We start from the raw sequence: 23,749 nt of genomic DNA on the forward strand, positions 1-23,749 counted from the left end.
GTGTTCACAGAACTGTGCCACCTGCTAAAAGCGGAACCACAAACTCCAAGCTTTAAAAAGGTTGAGTATGGATATATAGTGTCAGTTTTCCCCCAAATTTACACATTAACCATCCATATTAGCTGCCTGAAAAACATTTCTTTCTATTTGTTTGATATGGATGTGGCACTGTTGACAAGTCCACATGCCATATTGTCCAACCCTGATTGCCCTTGAGAAGATGACAATTTTCTTGAGCTGCTGCATTCTATATGGTGGAGGCACATACACCCACAGTGCCACTAGGGAACTTCCCAGCGATGATGAAGGAATGGCAAAAGAATTTCAAATCCGGAAGGTGTGTGAGTTAGATTGCAAGTGGTGGTGGTATTCTCTTGGTGCTGTTCCCTTGCACCTGCTCTTCTAGGTAATAGAAGTTCTGAGTTGGGTGGCGCTGTTGAAGAAGCAAGTTGCTGCAGTTCAGTGCTAATGGAGGGATGAATGCTCAAGATTTTAGATGGAATAACTATCAGTTGGCATCGTTGTCCTTCATTCTGTATAACGTCTTGAGTTTTTGGGCTGTACTTTGAAAGTGAAAGTGAAAATCGCTTATTGTCACAAGTAGGCTTCAAATGAAGTTACTGTGAAAAGCCCCTAGTCGCCACATTCCAGCGCCTGTTCGGGGAGGCTGTTACGGGCTGTTACTTTGTGTAGAGTGTGTCTTGTAGGTGCTGGAAAGGCTTTGGGGCATCAGGAGGTGAGCTATTCTGCAGAATTCCCAGCTCTGACCTGCTCTTGTAACCACAAGATTTATGTTAGTTTTCCAGTTACGCTCTGTTCAATGGTGGATCCTTAGGTTCTTGATGGTAGGGATTCAGTGATGGGAATGCAATTAAAACGTCAAGAGGACATGACTGCCTCATTATCTGAGGAGTTGAAAATGCAACTGAATGTTGTGTAGTCCTCAGAAAAGATCCCCACTTGTCGTTATCAGGAAATATCCCCACCATTGGCTTATGATGGAGGGAGGGTCATTGTTGAAGCTGAAGATGGTTGAGCCTCGGAAACTATCCTGGAGAATTCCTACACTGATTTTCTGCCCTCCAACAAGTACAACCTTCTTTTGTGCTTGGCATGATTCCAGCCAGTTCCCCCCATGATTCCTATTGACCTGTTTTACTAGGCTTCCTTGAAGCCACTTGTGGTCAAATGCTGACTTGATGTCAGGGGTAGTCATTCTCACCTCTTTTGGGATTCAGCGCTTCAATTCGTGTTTGGACCAAAGTTCTAATGAAGTCTGGAACTGTGTGGTTGTGCCAAAACACAAACTTAGTGTCGATGAGCAGCTTATTGGCGAGTGAGTCCTATTTTAAAGCACTGTTGACGACACCTTCTTTCACGTCGCTAATGATTGAAAATAGGCTCACTGGGCAATAATTGACCAGTTTGGATTTGTCCTGCTTTTTGTGGAGAAGGCATACCTGGGAACTTTGTAAAGTCAGTGCCTATGCTGTAGCTGTAGCTTGGCCAGCGGTGTGGCTAGTTCTGGAGAACAAGACTTCAGAACAGTCGGAATGGTGTCAACCCGTCACCCTTTTTGTAACCAGTGCACTCAGTTCCTTGATATTAAATGAAGTGAATCCAAATGACTGACGTCTACAATCTGTGTTGGCGAGGACTTTAGGAGGAGTCCATGTCGGATCATCTACATGCACCTAGGCACTTTTGTATATTAAATTCTAGTTCATGACAAACTGAAATGAGGTAGTCTCGAGTTCATCTTGCATAGAAACTGCATGCTTGGCACCTCTTTCACTCCACTGACCTGTATTTGTTTTGAATCCAATATAGTGTGTAAACCAGTCTCCAGTACAGTTTATCTTTTTGTTTTTAATACAGGTACTAAACCAGAGCACTTTGCCAAAATAGCTTGGAAAAATCACAAACATTCCACAAATAATCCGTAAGTAAAGTTTTGCTTGTTTTTCAGTTAATCACTGACAGTTAAGTGCCATAGCCCATGGTGCAGGGCACCATCAAAAATGAAAAGAGTTAGGAGTTTCAAAGCACCATAGAGTTGCAGAATTCATGGGGAAAAAAAGTGTAAGAAATAAGGGGTGGATTCTCCGTCACACTGCTCCTGTTTTCCCACTGTGGGCAGCCCCATGCCGTCGGGGAAATCCCCAGGTGTGGGAGAAAGCCGTCAGCGGAGAATCCATCCCAAAGAGTTCCGAAATTTGGAAATTTTTCAAATGAGTGAGCTAAAGTAGGAAGCTTTATGACTAATTTGGTATTCCTAACTTTAACTTTAAATTTAAATTTTTACAACCCAGATTCTTATGGGATGGTGAGGAGGGGAAGCATGGACACCAGCTGCTTTATCCCCAGTGTTTTGGATTGATGTGGCTCAGGTCATTGGCCCAGTCTGTTCTTCCTTGTTAGCAGCAAAAGAGACCGAATGTCCTGCCAGAGTAGAAAATATATCACTAAATCATTTGTAATCTTCTGTTCATTTCTATTATCCTGCTTACTTGTGACTTTGCAGGATTACAATTTTATAGATGTTATGTAAATATTTTCTCTGGAGAGTTCAATAGTCAAAGGATTAAGCAAACTACCTCATCTGGGCCATTTTATCTTTTTGGTTTTAACTTGTATTTGTGTGACCTTGGAATGTTTGAATTATTGATGTGTATTCTATGTGAATAAAGCAGTTATGACGTAAATATGTGTAGTTCGATAGGTTTTTTTGGTACCGTACGGGAACTTAAGTACATGGGGATAATTTGAGAAGGTGGAGTCGAGGTTGCGTATCAGCCATGATCTTGTCATGGTGAATCAGGCATAACGGACCAAATAATCTCCTCCTGCTCCTCTTTCTTATGTCCTTATGTTCTTATTCATTAAACTTTTGTGCATTTTGAGCTTATTTTTGATATAAAATATGTTATTGCATACACTTTTGCCAGCAGGCAATAGTAATGTCAGATAATTTTTTATATTGTGGCTGAGATTCTTGAGCTGGAATTCTATACACTCATCGATTTTAGCATTTAACCTAAGCAGAGAATGTCTCACCTGTCCCAATCTAAGCTTCCTGTTTAGTCACTCTGAACAGTGAGCAAAGCTTACTAACAGAACTTTTGGTTATCATTTTCAATGGTACAGATATACAAGGTTAGTTGCATACAATATAAGGTCAACCCAGAAACACTTTCTAATGTACAGGAGTTGCTCTAATCTTCAGTTCAAATCTGGGGGTTTTGAGAACCTGATAAATTGATCGAACGAGGTCTCGCGAGACGTCGCCATCGGGACCTCACCCTTGCTGGGTGAGGTGAGGTAAGTGTGTCCTCAGCAGGACATTCCTCGCCGCAGCCAAAAAAACAAGAACCCTGCTTGATAGCGGGGTCATTCTCAGCGCCCAAAATGGGGCTCTGTTTTTTGCGCGCTAAATCGCGATCCGAAAACAAACCTGCAAAATACTTGCCCACTCTCCCATCTCAGTGGTTTACTCCTGGTCTCTGGACAATAAGGCTTTTTGCTACTGAGGTGGGTAACTAGAGTCGGGAAATTAGCCAACTCGGCAGACCCACCTCGGTTTAAAGGGGCCCTGTCACACACAATTGTCACTCCATGATAGTCAGACCCACCAACTGGAAGTGGATTATAGTGGCCAAGGGGGCAGGAGAATGTAGAGGCTGTCTGGTTGGTTAGAAAATTCCATCTAATTTCTCTGAGACTTCATCCAGTTGATTTAGAAAATGTAAGGCCCTCACGCCTTACACCGACCCCTTACACCCTGTTGTATCCCCATCCACTCTTCACGCCAATGCATGCCTCCTCCAAGCCAACTCATTCCCTCCCATGCTGCCTCCATAGCCACTCACCCAATATTCATTGTGGGAAAACCGTAGGAACCAAGTGGAGATGAAAGAAATATAAACTTCTAGCAATCTAATAGAATTCTATCATACATGCATGATACTTAAACGCCTCCCCCCCCCCCCCCCCCACAAAATTCATGAAACCCATTCAAAGATTTTAAATCCCCACAAATGTTCAACCTATGAAAAACAAAGTTCCAGTAACCACATCAAATGCAGCCAATCATTTAATGGTCTCTTTAAACTGTTAATCAAAATGTGAACTCAGCCCCCCTCCTGCTGAGACGAGCACTTTTTTACCTTTTGAAACTCAGTCAAGTATTCATAAGGACTTCAACTGTAATAACATCTCTTGGAGAATGTCAGCAATAAAACTTTATTGAAACAGGAACAGCTGGTAACTGTTTTCTAACCGACACCACCTGTCAATCAAAGCATTGATTGGAGGATTTTCTTTTAACCCAAACTGTCGACAGATCCAGAATGTTTTAATGTTTAATGGGCTGGGGATTTAAAAAATCTTCAAGATCTTGACACTTAAACACGCCTTATCCACCCTTCACAAATGTTTGCATCCGCTCCATGAATTCATTACTCCTACACTGCAGGCAAAGGCCCTTGGAACAGCGAAAATGGGATCAGTTTGAATTCACCACTAATTTCAAATGGCCCTCCTGAGTTCAGGTTTCCATTCTGCGTGATTCACACACCATCTTCTTCCTCCGCAAAATAAATAGAATCTGTTGGAAATTATGGTGGAACATCCACATCTGGGTCCTGCTAGCCATTGTTAAAAATTTCTAGAGTTCGCCCTAGTCCATGCGAGTCCCTTTCTCCCTTCTTCCTCCCCTTCTTCCTCTCAGTGAAGAAACAAAGGAATCATTGTCTCTTTGCTGGGCCCGTTCAGCTGAGGAGTTCAGGATTCATCAGTAATAATCCTTGAGGGGGCAAAAGTAAAAGGAAAAAAAGTAAGAAGATAAACTATATGTACATTCAATTATTTGAAAAATATATTCTACAACTCCATCAGCCATATTTTTGGCCTGAAGCTGAAATTTAATTTTTAAATGGCTTTGCCTTAAAATTCAGGAATAAAAGCAGCTCTGTCCCATGTGTAAGATCATCATAAACTTGGTATCACGTATAAAAGTGAATTATTGTGATTTTGTTAATTCATTTGAAATATAAATAATCGCAGTTCATTTGTTTAGATATTCTCAGTTTCAAGATGAGTTCAGTCTTGACCAGGTGATGAAGTCTCGTCAGATCTTTGAATTCCTGACTCTCCTGCAATGCTGGTAAGAATGGGGTACTTTTTAATTTGCTGGCTAAGCACATTTAAAAAAAAAAAAAATCTCAAATGCAATTTGACTAGGTGAATGTTGCTAAAAGTACAATTTGGGCTATTTGTCTTCGAGCCTTCCCTTCAATATAAGACCTATTCATGTATCTCTGAGCCTCTATTCACAGCTTGCCCAACTGTGGAATATTGACTGAGCCAGGATTCAGCTTTGTTTATTCCCATTTTTTGCCATAAGGAAAGATAAAACAGGAAAAAACGTTTGGGAGTTAACGGTCTCACAGCATCAAAAGTGGAAGTGATGGAAAGGAAGAATTGGCATTTCTATATTGTCTTTTATGATCTCTAAACATCCCATAGTGCCTTATAATAATGAGGTACTTTGAAATGTAGTCACCGTTGTCATGCACGGAATTCGGCTCCACAGATTGCAATGAAATAAATCATCAGATGGGCTGGCACAGTGGTCAACACTGCTGCCTTACAGCGCCAGGGACCTGGGTTTGATTCCAGCCTTGGGTGACTGTGTCGAGTTTGCACGTTCTCCCCGTGCCTGCATGGGGTTCCTCCGGGTACTCCGGTTTCCTCCTACAGTCCAAAGATGTGCAGGTTAGGTCGACTTGTCATGCTAAGTTGCCCATTAGGTTCCAGGGCTGTGCTGTCTGATTGGGGTTATGGGGTTGCAAGGATAGGGTGGGGGCCTGGTTGGGTTGCTCTTTTGGAGGGGTGGTGCAGGCTCGATGGGCCGAATGGCTTCCTTCTGCACTGTTAGGATTCCATGATGTTTGATGGTTGAGGGATAGATATGTGGCTAGAACACTGAGGGATGTCCTCTTTAACAAATGGCAGAGGCTCTTTACCTCACCCAAAGGCAGACGGAGTCCCATTGAAGCGCTCTTCTATTAGATGGCACTCTTGCCAGTGCAACACGATGTCGGTACTGCACTAAAGTGTAGACCTTGGTTCTCAAGAATTCGAAATGAGATTGAACCCACAACATTTTGAATGCAAAGCAAGATTGCTACCACTGAGCTTGCTGAAGCATTGAGGTTGTAATGAAACAATATAACCATGTTCATGTTTCCATAAAATACACCGTCAGACAAATACGTCCATTTTAAATTATTTTGATATATGAATATGAAAAATAAACAAGTTATTAGTCTTTTTTTTATAAATGTTTTTCATTGGGTTTTCCGAAATAGTGGCCGGGATTGTCCGAGCCTCCGCGGCGAATTGCGCTCTGCGCGGAGGCAGAGAATGGGGCATCAGACCCGCGATTGGATACAATGCCGGGATGCGAACCTCCGGCGACCGGAGGATCGATGTCAGTCGCGCGCGGTCGACACGGCGCCGGTCAGGGGCCGTTGAAAGAGGCCTCCGCGGTGATTCTCCGCGGTCGACCGGCCGGGTTCCCGCTGGCGTGATTCAAGTATGGTTCCACCCGATGGGAGCTCGGCGCCGCGGCTGCGGTGGCCGCCCTGGTGGAGGACGGGGGGGATCAGTCTCTGGGGGGGGTGGGGGGGGACTCCACGACGGCCAGGCCCGCGATCAGGGGCCATCGATTGGCGGGCGCGTGCACTCTGGTGGGGGGCGTACATTCTTCCGCGTCAGCCCACTGTGTGGGTCCGCCCTGTCGCCCGGGTCCGCGCGGACACACGGCCAGCAGTGCAGGGCCGCGTATCGGCAGCCGGAGCTGCGTGGAGCACTCCGGCGCCGTGCTTGCCCCCTGTGGGCCACGGAATTGCTGGGCAAAGAGGCCCGTTGATGCCGATGTGAAACACTCCGGTGCTAACATCGGCATCAACGCTTAGCTGCCGTTTTGAAGAATCCCGCCCAGGATATCTACAGGTGTACACAAAGAAGAAAGAGGGGGGAAAAAAGGAGAAGGTAGTACAAACAAGATTAAAAACAACAACGCTATATAATTAGCAAGATCACCGCCGAGGTCCCAGGTTCGATCCCAGCTCTGGGTCACTGTCCGTGTGGAGTTTGCACATTCTCCCCGTGTTTGCGTGGGTTTCACCCTCACAACCCAAAGATGTGCAGGCTAGGTGGATTGAACACACTAAATTGCCCCTTAATTGGAAACAATAAATCTCTTTTTAAAAAAATTAATAATATCACATAAATAAAAAGTAAAAAACCAGGGTGTGGGGAGGTAAAAACTGAGGAAGTGTATATACATCAAGGTTCTGGAGAGACAATTATATTATACTTGTATACATGTCTTGGGGGGTGGGGGGGAATCCCCCAGTTATTGGTCTTTTCTTGATGTTGGAATGAAACCAAGAATAGATCTTGAGAGATGCTCCTTTGAAACATTTTTACATGACAGGCTCTTTGACGGATCATTGGATGAAAACACAACATTTGTAAACCACATAAAAAGTTCCAACTTTGATGCTGTGTTTGGTGATCTCATCAGAGCCATGACAGTCAGTACAATTGGCCTAGTGCCAGCACATTGAGATAGAGGAAGTGGGAGATGAAATCAGTAGTGGCAGCTTTTATTATCCAGTAACTTTCACGCTGTTGGTGGATATTTGATATAATCAGTGATGTCCTTCATGCTTTGATACTAGTATCCATGGAAACATGTAAAGAATGATCACTTGGATAAGATATTGTTTAGCTGGCAACATATGATAATTGATGCACTTGTACAACTCAGGACTGAATGGGTGAAAATTAAAGTGGAATAAACCTAATTTGTGTACAATAAACCTCATTTGTGTACAATATTTAAAATTTTGTTTTCACATGTGCAACAATCAGATCAGAATAAGTGATGAAGCTGTTCGTCCTTTTGCCTTTTTATAATTTATATAGTCCAACGTCTAATGGTGCAGGAGCAGCTGTCTTGGCGAGTGAGAAGTTTGTCCTGCGACATGGCTTGGAGTCTAAAGCTGTAGAAATTCTCGCCCAGGAAATGATAACCGATTTGCCAAGCAGCTTTCAAGAAAACAGTTGCATAAAGGCGGTAAGATTTTCAAATAACCTTCGTATGAGTTGTGTATGAAAAAGTGTATTAGTAGCAGAGCCCCTTGTATTCAATTAGGACAACATTTAAAGTTTTAAATTTAATTTGCCTTTGCCAGGAATCAGGATAGACATATTTTTAGTTGTATAAATAGAGGGATGAATTTTTATATACCTATTATTTTAGGTAGAAGATGGTCACATTCGAACCTAATAACTGTTCAATGGAATTGGTGGGAGGCCTGAACCACCTGCACACTTAGGCCCCATTAGAATGATGTCGGTGAGCTACCAACCTGGAACAAGAAATTTCTTTGCTCCTCTGGGAAGCTGAGCCCAAATTATAGCTCTTAAAGTGAGTGGATGGAAGGGTATTAAAGGATTGGCAGTGGGGGACAGGGTGCTGAAGTATTGCCAGTGAAGAGGGGGAGAGCACTGATGGACTAACAGATGAGAGCCGGGCACTGAAGGACTGGCAGCAGATAAGAAGGACTGGCATTGGGTTGGAAGGCACTGAAATACTTGCAGCAGGGGAGTGGACACTGAAGCCAAAGAGAAAATGCTGGAAAATCTCAGCAGGTCTGGCAGCATCTGTAGGGAGATAAAAAAGCTCATGTTTTGAGTCCAGATGACCCTTTGTCAAAGAATGGACACTGAAGGACTGGCAGCCAGTTCGGGGATACTAAAGAACTGGCAGCAGGTTGAGGGGCACTGAAGAACTGGCAGCAGGTTGAGGGGCACTGAAGGACTAGCAGCAGGTTGAGGGGCACTGAAGACGAGCAAGAGGTTGAGGGGCACTGAAGGACAAGCAGCAGATTGAGGGGCACTGAAGAACTGGCAGCAGGTTGACGGGCACTGAAGGACAACAGCAGGTTGAGGAGCACTGAAGGACAAGCAGCAGGTTGAGGGGCACTGAAGAACTGGCAGCAGGTTGAGGGGCACTGAAGGACAAGCAGCAGATTGAGGGGCACGGAAGGACAAGCAGCAGGTTGAGGGGCACTGAAGGACAAGCAGCAGATTGACGGGCACTGAAGAACTGGCAGCAGGTTGAGGGGCACTGAAGGTCAACAGCAGGTTGAGGAGCACTGAAGGACAAGCAGCAGGTTGAGGGGCACTGAAGGACAAGCAGCAGGTTGAGGGGCACGGAAGGACAAGCAGCAGGTTGAGGGGCACTGAAGGACAAGCAGCAGATTGACGGGCACTGAAGAACTGGCAGCAGGTTGAGGGGCACTGAAGGACAACAGCAGGTTGAGGAGCACTGAAGGACAAGCAGCAGGTTGAGGGGCACTGAAGGACAAGCAGCAGTTGAAGGGCACTGAAGGACTGGCAGCAGATAGGGGGCATTGAAGGAGTGGCTGCAGATTGGGGGGTACTGAAGGACAGGCAGCAGGAGTTAATTGTATGGTGATTGTATTTAGTTGTGTGCAGGTGGTAGTCATTAACTGAGAATTCACCTCCTCCCTATAAATGGGAACAGACTGAAACTGTCGTTTGTGTGTTAGCATCTCTGCAAATAAATTCTTCTGAAAGTGTGTAAACGTTGGCTTCAGTTTTATGCTTGTTCTTCAGTTTTATCCACCTTGCTTTCTGGAATAGAACAGCTAGTGGGAAGAGTTTTGTGGGGCCTTCTAAGTTGCTTTATAACAAGAATGAATAAGCAGACTAGGTTTGGTGCAAACATTGTTTTGGGGTCCTTTTTTTTGCCCCAGAAGACAAGAAACAGGAGCAGTAGTAGACCTTGTAGCCCAGCGAGCCACAATTCAATAAGAATTGGGCCCCTTGTCTTCATGACTTTGTTTAAATTAAATGCTCAAGCAGCCCATTTCCAGAACTGGATGGAATTGGCAACTGGCAGATTGGCCTGGGAGTCGGAAAGCAAATATTGCACTGCTATTTTCCCAGCACTGCCACCCTAGTCCTGCCAGGAACAAATATTGTTGCCAGCATTTTAAGAAATATAACTGAACTTTGGATCCTCCAGGGCACGCACAACAGAATAATCTACTCAGTAACACTTAGTCCAGCTGCTAATTACCCAACTGGAAAATAGTGATACCAACTGCATTAAAGTTCAACTTATTCATAAGTGCGTATGCTGTAAAAGACCGATTGCAATGGGGAAAGCTGAAAAATAACTATCAAATGAGCATGAATTAGATTCTTGCATACACAACAGTTCAATAAGATAAAAAAGACGCAAAAGTATTATGATCCCAGACCAGACCCCAACAGAGGCTAGGATACTGGACCGAAATCCTAATATTTTTTGGGGGGGGGATTGACCTATCTATACAACCCAGAGCACCAGGTTTAAAGCGGGCTGTCAGCGGCATGTACAGCCGCATGGCTGCCTTGCCGGCTGCGGTAATGCATCCACCCCGACCCCACGGTCCACCTCCTAGCTTTGTCTTCTATTCCATGATTTTCGATGCTGGGAAGGCAGGAAAGACAAATAAACTGTAGGCTAATGTAACAATAAACTATCCTGGGAGACTAGCTTCAGTTCCTATGCACACCAGTAGGTGGGGATATCTTACCATGAAGGAAAATTAACAGTTGCTGTATGAATTGCAAAGCCACTTAGAAAAGGTGAATGTAAGGAGCACCACTGCCAAATTTGTCAAGGAGTTAAAGTCCACTGTTATCCTTGTTAGCAACTAACAGCATCTTGTGGGGTATTAGCCTGTTGGTTTGGCTTTGACAGTGCTATCTGATTTCAGCTGGATAATAGCGATATATTAAAATATGCAGGTTAAAAGGAGGTGAATGATGTACCAATGTGTCATAGATTTGGCTTAACAAGAGACCAAAAGTGCAGTATTTCTGATTTAGCAATCTCTCGTGAGTCATAATGAGTAAAAGGATACATTTAGAACGACCTACCAGGGCAATAATTTCCCTTTTGTTTTAATATCCAAAACCCAAGATAAGAGGAAATATGTCTCCGGCTCTGTGTACATTGGAGGGAGAAATGGGGATGGGAGCAATAGAGTGTTGATTGAGGAGTCTGAAAGTGACAGTGGGGATAATGAGATGTGGAATTGTGGGATGATTATCGTGGGATGGAGTTGGTGAAGGGGTGGTCTGGATTGTGAGGTAAAGATGGGGGAAGGATAGCTGGCACTGAGGAGAAAGATCCCAGAAATTGCAAACAGCGGAAGTAGTTTAGGAGAATTGGTTTTCCAAGACCAGCCTTGAAATTCCTCTCTTTGATTTAAAATTTGGTATCTCACTCTCTCTGTCCTTTTTTGACTTGTTTTTTTAAAAAATGATTCCTTTTGGGACACTTTTCTTGATCAAAAATGCAAAATAAATGAAAGTTCCTGTTGATGTTGCAGGTACTTACAATGAGTTTCCAATGAAATGTGCCTGCTACATATTAAATCTAATTTATTGTTGATATATTTTATTGTCTTGTCAGATGTATGCTACCACTAAGCTTTTAAAATTTGCTCTTTGGGTGAGAGCATCACAGGCAAGGGGCTGGTTTAGCACACTGGGCTAAATCGCTGGCATTTAAAGCAGATCAAGGCAGGCCAGCAGCACGGTTCAATTCCTGTACCAGCCTCCCCGAACAGGCGCCGGAATGTGGCGACTAGGGGCTTTTCACAGTAACTTCATTGAAGCCTACTCGTGACAATAAGCGATTTTCATTTCATTTCATTCATTTATTGCCTATCCCTAATTGCCCTTAAGCAAGTAAGCAACTGAGGGGCTTACCAGGCTATTTTAGAATGAACCAGGTAGGTGTGGGTTGAGAGTCATATGTAGGCCAGATCAGATGAGGACAGCAGTTTTCCTCATTCACCTGAAGAATGTTAGGGAATCAGATGGACTTTTGTGGTTTCAAGATTGTCTTTAATGAGACTCGCTTTTTATTCCCGTTTTGCTAATGAATTGAATTTAAATATCCCCAACTGCCATAGTGGGATTTGAACTTGCATCGCTAGAGCATTAGTTCAAGCCTCTGGATTATAAATCCAGTAACATTATGACTATGCTCCCATCTCCCTTATTAGTATCTATGTAGCAACCCTTGACAAACTGATAAAACCAATCATGAATTCTATGAGTATCCAGAGCAGAAAGGACAGTCTCGTTGTCATGAGTGACTTCACTACTCATTTAAGAGTTGATTTGAGCATTGTTCTGAAAGGGAGTCACTGGTAGGCGTCACGTACCAAAAGGCAACATGAATGGGATCCTGCTGCTTAGGATGGTTTCAAAAATACGTATTTGACCATCACCAAGAGTTCCAGGCAAATAGAAAAGGACACGGATGCAGCCAAACATTAGCATCTGATTAGCTACATACTGGTCCACACAGAGTTATCAGAATGGGAATATTTGTACTTCAAGCAAAATTTACATAACAGCCCAGATCTTCTGGATGGTTGTATCCCGAAAGTTGCACTGGGTGGGTGGGGGGGGTTCCCGAAAGTTGCACTGGGTGGGGGATTCCTTGGATGTTCCAATGATAGGATTCTGCAGGAATTCCTTGGGAAGTTTTGAACTCAGATTGGCAATTCCCCTGCATCTGGAATCTTCCAAAAAAGTCTTCAACTCCTGAAGTACAGCCAGAGACTTTGGAGGCTCTGGACTCACTCACCTGATAAGTCACCCAGGAAATATTGGACAGATAAAAGTTTTATCTAACTCCTAGATAACAATACAATTGACCCCCCACGCCCTGCATTGAACCTCCGTCTGGCCCCCAACCATCCTACTCCCTGACCCTCCGACTCCCTCCCCCCAACCTCCAACTCCACTAGCCCCCTGACCACCTGCCCTCAGACATTCCTGTGTACTGTCACCACCCTGCCACCCCACCCCACTGGCAACCTACCCACTTACCTCACTCACAAGCATTCACTAACACTGTGTTAGTGAATGAAGACTTATCAAAATATGACAGCTACAGCTATCCTTTGAAGGAGAGCCCCAAGAATAGGTATGTCCCGCATTTTTGAAGAGGCCCGCTTTGGATGTCCAGGCCTGAAATGCGTAGCTCTGAGGCTGTGTACAGAAAATAGGAGTGGGGTGGCGACCTGACCGTGATTGCTACTCCTCAGAAGATATGGCCCTAGTTAATAAAATTGGTCAATCTTTGCCTTATCCATAAAACATTGCTTTAATGGAAATGTTTTGTGTAAAGAAACATTAGTGAAATTAATACTCTTCACAGACACAAGAACCTATTAAATCGTCTTGAGCTTATAGATTGATGGCACTGGGCTCCAGAATATCAAAACAGCTGCTGCACTTAAGATTTTAGACCTAATGGCAAAAGGAAGATTATTATTGAGAGCATATTCATTATATTAATGGCTGGCTTTATCTCTACCTCTTTTAGGCACAGTTCATATGGATTACTGTTTTGTCAGTTTAGCATATTTTTATTCCTAAATTGTAGGGTTATCTATAAATGACCAAAGTATTATAATTTTGATTAATTATAATTTATGAATATATTAATTGCTGCAACACATGTTTAAGTTAAATATCAGACAAATGACAAGGTCACTAACTCAGAGGTCCAAGAGGGTGCCAGTTCCATCAGCATACACTCATTGCTAAACCAATGCCATCTGCACTGGCACAGGCATGTTCGTCGGACGGGTGATGGCTGTATATCCAATGATCTTTGTAGAGTGAATTAACCACTGGGTCATGACCTTCTGGAGATCCATATTTCTGCTATAAGGACATCTGCAAGCAAGATATGAAGATGGCAGACATTGACACTGGGAGAAGGTCACTGATGGCTGTGATCTCTAGAAACTTTGGAAAGGCATTGAAAGAGGTGAGCAGAAAATGAAAAGCTCAGCTGGCCGAGAAGAAGGTGCAGAGAAAAGGGAGGCCGACGAATCATGACCTGATAATCCCATTGACTTGCTCTGCAGCAAACGTGGCAGAGACTGTCTGCAAGAGTGGGACTGCTGTGTCACACCAGGCAATGCTTAACACAAGAGTTGACCAGCACGGCGCAAACCAAGATTGCCACCAGTGCTGCTACCATCAGACAAGTGTGTGACGAAGATGAGCTTCATGTAAAAAGTTGATTTAATTTGATTTTTTTTATTGTCACATGTACCGAAGTACAGTGTAAAGTATTTTTCTGCAGCCAAGGGAACGTACACAGTACGTACATAGTAGACAAAAAGAATAATCAACAGAGTACATTGACAAATGGTACATCAACAAACGGTGATTGGTCACCGTGAGGAACAAGGGGCCAAACAAAGCACATACATGAGTACATGAATGCATGAATGTACTTTTATTTTTCTTCTTCCACTGTGCAAGCAGTGGCTGAATCACCTGCCGTGTTTTAAGGGTGAGAGTCAATTGAGGAATACATACCTCATGAGGAGTCACATGTACTCCATGTAGTACCTTTTGAAAATAATCATGCCCAATGTTGACAATTATAGGCGACATGTGAGATTTTCACTTGAGTATATTTAACACTTCACATCAAAAACATAAACATAGTTAAATGCAGTGAGCTAGAGTTAGGGTTATTGTTTATTCGTAATAGATTTCATGCGCTAGTCTAGCCAGGGTTGTGTGGCTATTTTAGTCTAATCACCAAGATCTCAGATGTGACTGGAAAACTTGGAAAATCTGTGCAAATAAAATGATTGAACCAGGTTCCCGAATGGGTTTAGTTGGTAAGTGCACCATTCATGGTAGAACTGAGCCATTCAGACTCCTGTGTGTAATTTGGACAAAGCAAGAATGGTATCGTGGTATATTGTTGGAGTTGGTACCCATGCACTATCAGGAGAAATCAGCAGATCTCCATTGGAATATATATATATATATATATGTGATTTGGCTTGATCGAAATGCCCCTGCAGTTAAATAGCCAGTTTTATACTCCTTGTCTTGGATTGTACTGAAACGATTATCAATGGAGCAAAGATGTGGGATGGCACACTTACCACTGCCTCAGAGTAGGGCCATACATTCAGGAGAGGAAGAGAGAAAATGAAAGAGATTTATGCTTATTTTCACTTTGCAGGTTGGGTTCGACATGACCAAGGAGGCAGCAAGAAAATGTTTTCAGAAAACTGGTCTCCAGCCTAATGATGTGGATGTCATTGAGCTTCATGATTGCTTTTCTGCTAATGAGCTCATTACTTACGAGGCTCTTGGGCTTTGTTCCGAAGGTAATTATTGCTCTCAGTTAATTATTTATTTGTATTGTATCTTAACTTGTGTTGGTTCTATTAATGAGTTATTCTTGCCACAAGCCAATGTGTTCCTAGAAAGTGAGTTGTAAGCTGCATACATTGTGATTGGAGGTTTATTAAGAAATGTAATGATTCCTGTTTATTGGTATGTCATAATATCTTTTTTAGGCTTATGAGTTGTAGGTAATAATATTAATTGATCTGTTTATTCTTTATACATTTTCTTGGATAATTTTCCCATTTTGGTTGCCGTTGTTGTTACAGCAGCAAGGGCATTTTGCTTAGAATTGGCCAAAAAAAGGTTTAGATTCAGAGATGAAGAAAAGATGTAAAACAGTCTTTTTCACAATCACACATGTCCTTGCATGCTATGTGTAGAAGAAACCACTTATTGACTTCCCTATTTCTTTCATCTTTTTAGAGAAGTAACTCTCCTCCCCTGACCCCCTGGTTATTGATCCAAAATCTGGATTATCTCCACAAGCACTATCCCAACAATAAACTTTAATCCAAATTTGACAGGAACATCCCTCCACTCCTTTCCCTGAGAGTCGCATTTTTATTTCCAAAACATGCTTCTATTTGGCTGTTTTCAATGAAATCACTAATTTTCTCAGAGTTGTGCTTATTGTGTGCTGTGAATATATACACATTTGCAACGTATTGGAAACTGTCTTAAAATAATTTCATACATAGCCGGTGCAGACCTCATATGTAAATGGCATTCATCCCATTAATCTAACTAGATTCTATTTCTGTCAGTGCACTAACTAACAGCATCACAAATCTTACTGTTGAAAATCTTTTTAAGGGAAAGATAATTGTCCAACATATACATAGATACATATATATACATAGTCTATATATATATTTTCATTTACCAGAAATGGGCATTGCTGATTAGGCCAGCATTTATTGCCAATCCCTAGCTGCCCTTCAGAAGGTGGTGGTGAGCTGCCTTCTTGAACCACTGCAATCCCTGAGGTGTAGGTACACCCATAGTGGGCAGCACGGTAGCATTGTGGATTCCCCTTGATTGCCAATGACTCCAGTTTTGATAGGGCTCCTTGATGCCATACTCAGTCAAATGCTGATTTCAAGGGCAGTCACTCTCGCCTCACCTCTGGCATTCAGCTCTTTTGTCCATGTTTGAACCAAGGCTGTAATGAGGTCAGGAGCTGAGTGACCCTGGTGGAACACAAACTGAACATTCGTGAGCAGGTTATTGCTGAGTAAGTGCTGCTTGGTAGCCCTATTGAAGACCCTTCTGCCACTTGATGATCGAGGGTAGACTGAAGAGGCGGTAATTAGCCTGGTTGGATTTGTTCTGTTTCTTGTGTACAGGACACGCCTGGGCAATTTTCCAAATTGCCGGAAAGATGCCAGTGTTGTAGCTGTACTGGAACAGTTTGGCTAGGGGTACGGCAAGTTCTGAAGTGCAAGTCTTCAGCACTATTGTGGAATATTGTCATGGCCCATAACCTTTGCAGTATCCAGTGCCTTCAGCCATTACTTGATATCACGAGGAGTGAATCGTATTAGCTGAAAATATATGATACAAATATATGATTCTCCATTTGTAGCTTTTCTGATTATTTATTGGGTAATATATATTATATGGTGTGGTACTGAACCACACAAGAAATAAATGTTCTAGCTCGGTTCTGAGTTCACCAATCATTGTGAATAGTGCTGAGGCTGCAATAATTAGCTCTACTTTCCCCACACAAGAAAGCAAAAAGTCAACTAGAGTTTGCACTGATTGCTGTTCAACAACTTCTATTGAAGAACGCACATATGTCGATGTCAAAGACCAGGATTTATCTTAGTTATAATAGCTCTTATAGTTAAATAGAATGATAGCATTCATCGTCTGGTCTCAAAGATTTGTCACTTGAGCGATGTGTCAGCGTTTCAGCGTGCACTGCCATGCCAGTGTGAATCACTACCTGCAGCAGATGAGGATACAGGAATACATTTTAGATGGCAGTTCAAAATATACTTTCATATCCTACCAGAATTGAAATTGTGAACATTAGCAGAAAAAATGCCTGAATTCATATGATTGCTCATCAGGTACCCTGTTCTCCTAAAATGTATTTCACAGGTTTGTAATGTTAATGTTTCTAACGCCTTTTGATTTAGTGTTGACTGGTGCTTGTTCTTCTAGGTAAAGCTGGACAGTTGATTGACAAAGGAGATAATACATATGGTGGAAAATGGGTCATAAATCCAAGTGGCGGACTGATATCAAAAGGACATCCATTGGGTGCTACAGGTATTCTAATATGCAGATATTCCAAACCCGATTGGGATCTGAGCTGCAATATTGCTTGCTGATTGAGTGATTTGTTCATCCCAGTTATTTATTTCACTTTCCAAAACACTTAGTTAAAAGTGAAGAATAATTAGTGCATTCTACACCCTGCACATCAGAATTCTTCAATGTGATTTGCTGCTTACCCTGCTTGATGATATTGTTGGGTGACTGGAAATCCTGTTAATTTGATGCCAAATTCAAACCAACGGCAGGAAAGGGAAAATCCTTGCCATAGCAATCACTAGAACTTTGTGGACAGCTTTCTGTGAGGCTTTGCTGCTGACTGAAAAATCCTGATCATTGTCTGTTAGTATTCTGCACACTGACACTTTTTATAAGAAGTTAATCGTAATCTAACTGATTATCACACATCAATGGCTGATATAATGCAAAATGGTATGTGTTAAATGTTGGACCCGAAAGAAAGAAATCAGTGGTGCAGTGCTGTTAAATATAGGAACAGAAGTAGACCATTCAGCCCCTCAAGCCTGCTCCACTCTTAAATTAGATCATGGCTGATTTGGGCTTCAACTCCATTAGCTCCATAACTCTTGATACCCTTAGCCAGCAAAAACCTAGAAATCTCAGTTCTGAAACCTCCAATTGTCCCAGCATCTGCAGTTTTTTGATGAGGGAATTGCAAAGTTCTACTATCTTTTGTGTGGAGAAAGTACTTCTAATATTCCTTCTAAATGGCTTGGCTCTAATTTTGATTTCCCGACCAGCGGAAACCGTTCCTCTGTATCGACCCTAATGAATCCATGATACATTTTAAACACCTCAATCAGTTAACATGTCAATCTTCTTTACTCGAGGGAATACAAATAAAATTTATGCCCTCATAATTTAACCCCTAAGCTGATTGTTGGAGGTTAGTCGTCTCTGTTTCAGAACATTGCTGCAAGAGTTCCTCAGGGTAGTGTCCTAAGCCCAGCCATCTGCAGTTGCTTCATCAATGACTTTCCCTCTATCATAAGGTCAGAAGTTAAGATGTTCACTGATTAAATGTTCAGTGCCATTTGCGACTACACGGATCCTGAAGCAATCCATGTCTATATGCAGCAAACCTTGACAACATTCCAGCTTGGGTTGATGTGTGGCAGGTAACATTCCTGCCACATGAACTCCGGGCAATGACCACTTCCAAAAGGAGAAAGTCTAACCATCTTCCTGTGACATTAAAGGCATTACCATTGCTGAATCCTCCTATCCACAACCTGGGGTTTACCATAGACCAGAAACTAAACTTGACCAGTAATTTAAATATTGTGACTGCAAGAGCACGTGAGAGACTAGGAATTTAGTAATGAGTAACTTACCTCCTGATGCTCCAAAGCTTGTCCACCATCTAGAAAATATAAGTCAGGAGTGTGATGGAATACTCTCCATTTGCCTGGATGAGTGCAGCTCCAACAGCACTCAAGAAGCTCAACACTATCCAAGACAAAGCAGCCTTTTTGATTGGCACCTCTTCCCTATCATTCCCTTGCACAGTGTTTACCATATACAAGATTCTCTACTGTAACTCACCAAAGCTTCTTCAACACCACCTTCCAAACTCATGACTTCTACCATCCAGAAGGACCAAGACAACAGATGGATGGGAACACCACAACCTGAAAATCCCTACCAAATCACCCATCATCCTGACTTGGAACTATATTGCAGTTCCTTTACTGTTGCTGTGTTAAAACCCTGGAGCTCGCTTCCTTAATAGTACTGTGGGTGTACCTACACCACATGGACTGTAGCGGTTCAAGAAGTCAGCTCACCACCATCACCTCAAGGGAATTATGGATGAGAAGTAGGTGCTGGCCTAGCCAGTGATTCCCATACCCCGTGAACAAATACATGAAGAAAAAACTCCAGTGTCATTCTGGTGAATGCGAGCCGCACTCCTACCAAGACCAATGTATCTTTCCCGAGGTAAGCTGCCCAAAACTGAATACAGTGCTCCAGATGGGGTCTGACCAAGGTTTTAAAGGTTACTTGGGTTGCCGGTCGATTAATTTGTTTTAAAATTCAGAGTACCCAATTCTTTTTTTGTCCCAATTAAGGGGCAATCTAACGTGGTAAATCCACCTATTATGCACATCTTTGGATTGTGGTGGTGAGACCCATGCAGACACGGCGAGAATGTGCAAACTCCACACGGATAGTGACCCTGGCCGGGATCGAACTCCGGTCCTTGGCGCTGTGAGGCAGCCGTGTTAACCACTGCGCCAATGTGCCGCCCCAGTAGATTAGCTTCTTGAGTGAAGTACTGATGCATTAAACAAAAGGAATGATGAATGTTATAGGAAAATCAAAAGTGCATTCCGCAGAATATTGTTCTTAAACTGTACATTCTACATTTTTCAACTACTTTCATCTAATTTTAACATGGGTTGTCACCTACAAAAAATAGGGTTGAATGCTGTTTAAAATATTGCTCAGTAAGATGTCTGACAACACCAGGTTAAAGTCCTACAGGTTTGTTTCGAATCACTAGTTTTCGGAGCACTGCTCCTTCCTCAGGCGAATTCACCTGAGGAAGGAGCAGTGCTCCAAAAGCTGATGATTCAAAACAAACCTGTCGGACTTTAACCTGGTGTTGTCAGACTTCTTACTGTGCTCACCCCAGTCCAACGCCGGCATCTCCACATCATAAAATATTGCTGATCATAACTGGGCACCACCAGCAACATTGGCACTTTCATGACCTCTAGGTTACACATCATTCTGACTTGGGAATGTAATGACATTCTTTCATTCACACTGGGTCAATATTCTGGAATTCCCGACCTAACGCCACTTTGGGAGTATATTCAAAACAAGAACAGCAGTGGTTCTTGGAGAAGATACACCATCACCTTTTCAGGGTAGCTAGAGGAGAAAGAATTTGTAAAGCTCAATACGAGGGAAGTTAATTATCCTTCTCCAGGCAAGCTTTCCCCCTTTGTGTCCAGTGGAAATATATATTTTCTTGCATCTCCACTAATACAGTTACTGTATTAGTGAATTGGTAAGTGCCTGTTACTTGGTTTACAAAATACAATTGTTCATGCTCCTCTTTTGAATCACTGTAGATCCTGACGCCAATCGGCCAGCACCAGGCACAGTTGTGCATGTGCACTTGTCTCGCACTGCATCTGCAGGCGCTTGCCCAGTTTTCCCCACCACTGACGTCATTGGTGTGCATTTGTCAGCCGATGCTAGTGCAGACTTGTTCAGCCCCCTCTCCAACATATTGGGCAGGATTTACCGACTAACCCACCTTTGGCCGTGGAAGAGGCCTACCAGCAGGATTTTCTGGTCCCGCAGTTGTGACTGCACCCCTTGTCGCCGGGAAACCCGAACGCTGTTGGTGGAACCAGAATATCCTGCCGGTGTAAACAAACGGTAAATTCCACCCATTATGTCTGCTCTTGGCCTGTTCCCTCCGCCACACCGAGCCCTTGCTGACTGATGCACTATCAATTACGACGAGACTGGAGTAGAGAGTAATCGAGGCTTTATTAAGCAGAGATGTGTTGCCTCCTGCAGCTGCTACAGAAATAGTAGCAGCTCGGTGAGCACACACATTTATACTCCGCCTACTGGGCGGAGCCAGCAGGCAGGGATCTATCCCCGTACCTGTAGTACAGGAGCCTTACTGTATTACCTCTAATACACATATTATACAAACAGTGGTGACTACCACGCTGATCCTCTCTCAAGCCTCTTCTTATGATGCTCCCATTTCTGGCTGTTCTGAGCTGCAGTCTTATCTGACAATTATCATGATCATTTATACCAGGCTGCAAAATAACACTGCACCTCACTACAAGCAAGACACTCTTTAGATCAGATTTTTCAAAATTCTAATACAGAAAATTATATTGCCTAAGCTGGTGAACACTTTGCAGAATTGGAATTAATGTACATTGGGAATTAAGTGTAACCTTGCGAGCACAGTTTACTGCCATTTGGCTTGTTTCTGTGGGGGCTGACATAGCACCTAATCCAGAGAAAATTCCATAAATCGGCTTCAGCTTTTCTACAAATCTTTTATATTTTAATCAAAGTTCTTAAAAATCAGCCACTGACTTTGACATTGCAGGAAGTTCCATTATATGTGCAGGAAGTGCACCTTCTGCAGTTGCAGCATCACCAAACTCAGCCTCTTCAAATTGCACAGCAGGCAGTTAAAAAAAAAAAATCTTCACGCACACTTTCGGGGAATAGTGGGGAAGGATTCCCAGCAGGCTGACTATCAGTCTGTTGAACCATATCTTGAACACTCCTTCTATGGCCACAGCAAGTCCTGGATAGGACCTGAACCCAAAGCTTCTAACCCAGAGGTTAGGGACACTACCACTGCACCAGACGATGTCCACTGCAGGCCAGTCATAACGATTAATAATGTGTTGTATTTGAGTTTGAAATTACATACCACCAATGAAAATGCAATAAGATATTAATGTCTCTGTTTTGAGAAGTATGAATAACGAAATTGAGCACTGACCAGACCAAAATTCCCCAAAGTGAGAAGGGTTTAACTTGTTTGTTTCATGCCTTCTCAGTCTAATGTGTTTTTTTGGGGGGAAAGGGGATTCATACCAAATGAGAGTAGGCTAGCCAGCTGTCCAGTTTGGGGATGACCAAGCAGTCATTTTAAAGAAGAAAATCTGGACAAAAAAACCCAGATGTGTATTTTTTTTCTTTAAACACGCTGTGTGTGTGTAAACAGACCCATTTCTGACGTGATCAATGGCTTTTTGGAAACCTCTGTCCTTTTCAGTTCTGGATTGAGTAAGAAGTCATGGTGCTGGTGGAGCATGTAGGATATTAATGCAAACCACCCATCTTTTTAAAATAAGATTGCCTCGTCTTTAACAGGCCAGTCAGTATTCATACATATATTTTTGTGTCCCTACCTGTGACGATTAAGTCAGGGACGGTGACAGTCACGGTAGACCTATCCACCCCTAGGCCAATTGAGGACCTTAAGTGGCCAGTTAAAGCAGTCAGGCCTTGGCATGAGGGGTGGAGTCGGCCCTGACTGGGACAGGTGGGGAGGACAGGGAAGTCTGGCCTGGCCGGGAAGGAGGGGTGTTGTGCTTGAATGGGAGTCAGAGTGGAGAGAGGAGTTGGGCATACACAATTGGGAGGGAGAGCAGTGGTTTGGGCCTTGCTGGGGTGGGGGGGGGGGTGGGGGGGAGGGAGAGGGTTACAGACCTGGTTGTGGGGCTGGGGAAGGGGAGTCAGGCCTGGGGAGGGCTGGGATGGGTGTCAGGAGTGGCCTGGTGGGTGTGGAGGGAAGATGGACATTTCCCGGGATTGGGGGGTGGGTAGTTTGGGTGCGGATAGAGTCTCCTGTGGGGGTGGGAATTCTTTTGATGGTGTGGAGTCCCAAGGAGGGGGAAAGCGTCCATGGGGGTGGGGAGTCCCATGGCAGGGCCGGTGGAAGCCAGGGGGCTGTTGTGTCCCGTTTGGCGGGAGGGTGGGGTGGGGGTTGTAGTCGAGGTTCACAAGGGCAGTGTAGTTGGTGGGTCTGGAAAATAGTTACCCAGAAGTAATTTGAATTCTTCTAATCTCTTCTGGGTAATTATTGATGTAACAGTCAGAACCATCTGCAGTTTGCAATTAAACTTGCATTTTTGGATGGTTCCCAGTGCAGGGCAATTGCCCATTGGAAGTTTGTACTTCCAGGGCAATGCTGTACCATCCTTATTCCATTGTCTTGGAACTCGGAAGTTAAGGCCCATTAAATAAAAACAAAAAATGCTGGAAATACTCAGTCAGGCAACATCTGTGAAGAGTTACGTTTTGGATAGATGAATTATGAATAATTCTGTAGCATTGTGTTGGCTAATAATTTATGTCCAAAAGTACCTAATTATTTTTAATCCTGGTTAGTTTTCCCTACTTTCTGAAAGCTTGCAGCAGAAGATACTCCAGTCCAGTACAAGAATCAGCTGCACTCTTTGCTCTGTGCTAGTTGCAAATTATTATGCTCTATGCTTGGTATCCAGTGGGAATTGCATTGGAACCTGCCAAACTCTCCTCGTTCAACTTTTGTTTTCTTGTTATAGTTATCCAAGAGAAAAAAGGTTTTCAT

At 43.2% G+C, this 23,749-nt stretch overlaps 1 protein-coding gene across 2 annotated transcripts in view; it reads left to right on the forward strand.

The window, feature by feature from the left end:
• scp2a (sterol carrier protein 2a) overlaps positions 1-23,749 on the forward strand; it is a 123,733-nt gene that overhangs the window by 18,668 nt on the left and 81,316 nt on the right. For both annotated transcript variants that reach the window (XM_072511017.1, XM_072511016.1), the window contains exons 7-11: positions 1,879-1,942; positions 5,078-5,164; positions 7,999-8,149; positions 15,176-15,323; positions 17,518-17,625. In XM_072511017.1, the coding sequence (XP_072367118.1) occupies positions 1,879-1,942; positions 5,078-5,164; positions 7,999-8,149; positions 15,176-15,323; positions 17,518-17,625 (558 nt within the window). The remainder of the gene's footprint in view (positions 1-1,878; positions 1,943-5,077; positions 5,165-7,998; positions 8,150-15,175; positions 15,324-17,517; positions 17,626-23,749) is intronic.

Source organism: Scyliorhinus torazame, chromosome 7 (genome assembly GCF_047496885.1).
Source record: "Scyliorhinus torazame isolate Kashiwa2021f chromosome 7, sScyTor2.1, whole genome shotgun sequence".
In the NCBI taxonomy this organism is placed as follows: Eukaryota; Metazoa; Chordata; class Chondrichthyes; order Carcharhiniformes; family Scyliorhinidae; genus Scyliorhinus; species Scyliorhinus torazame.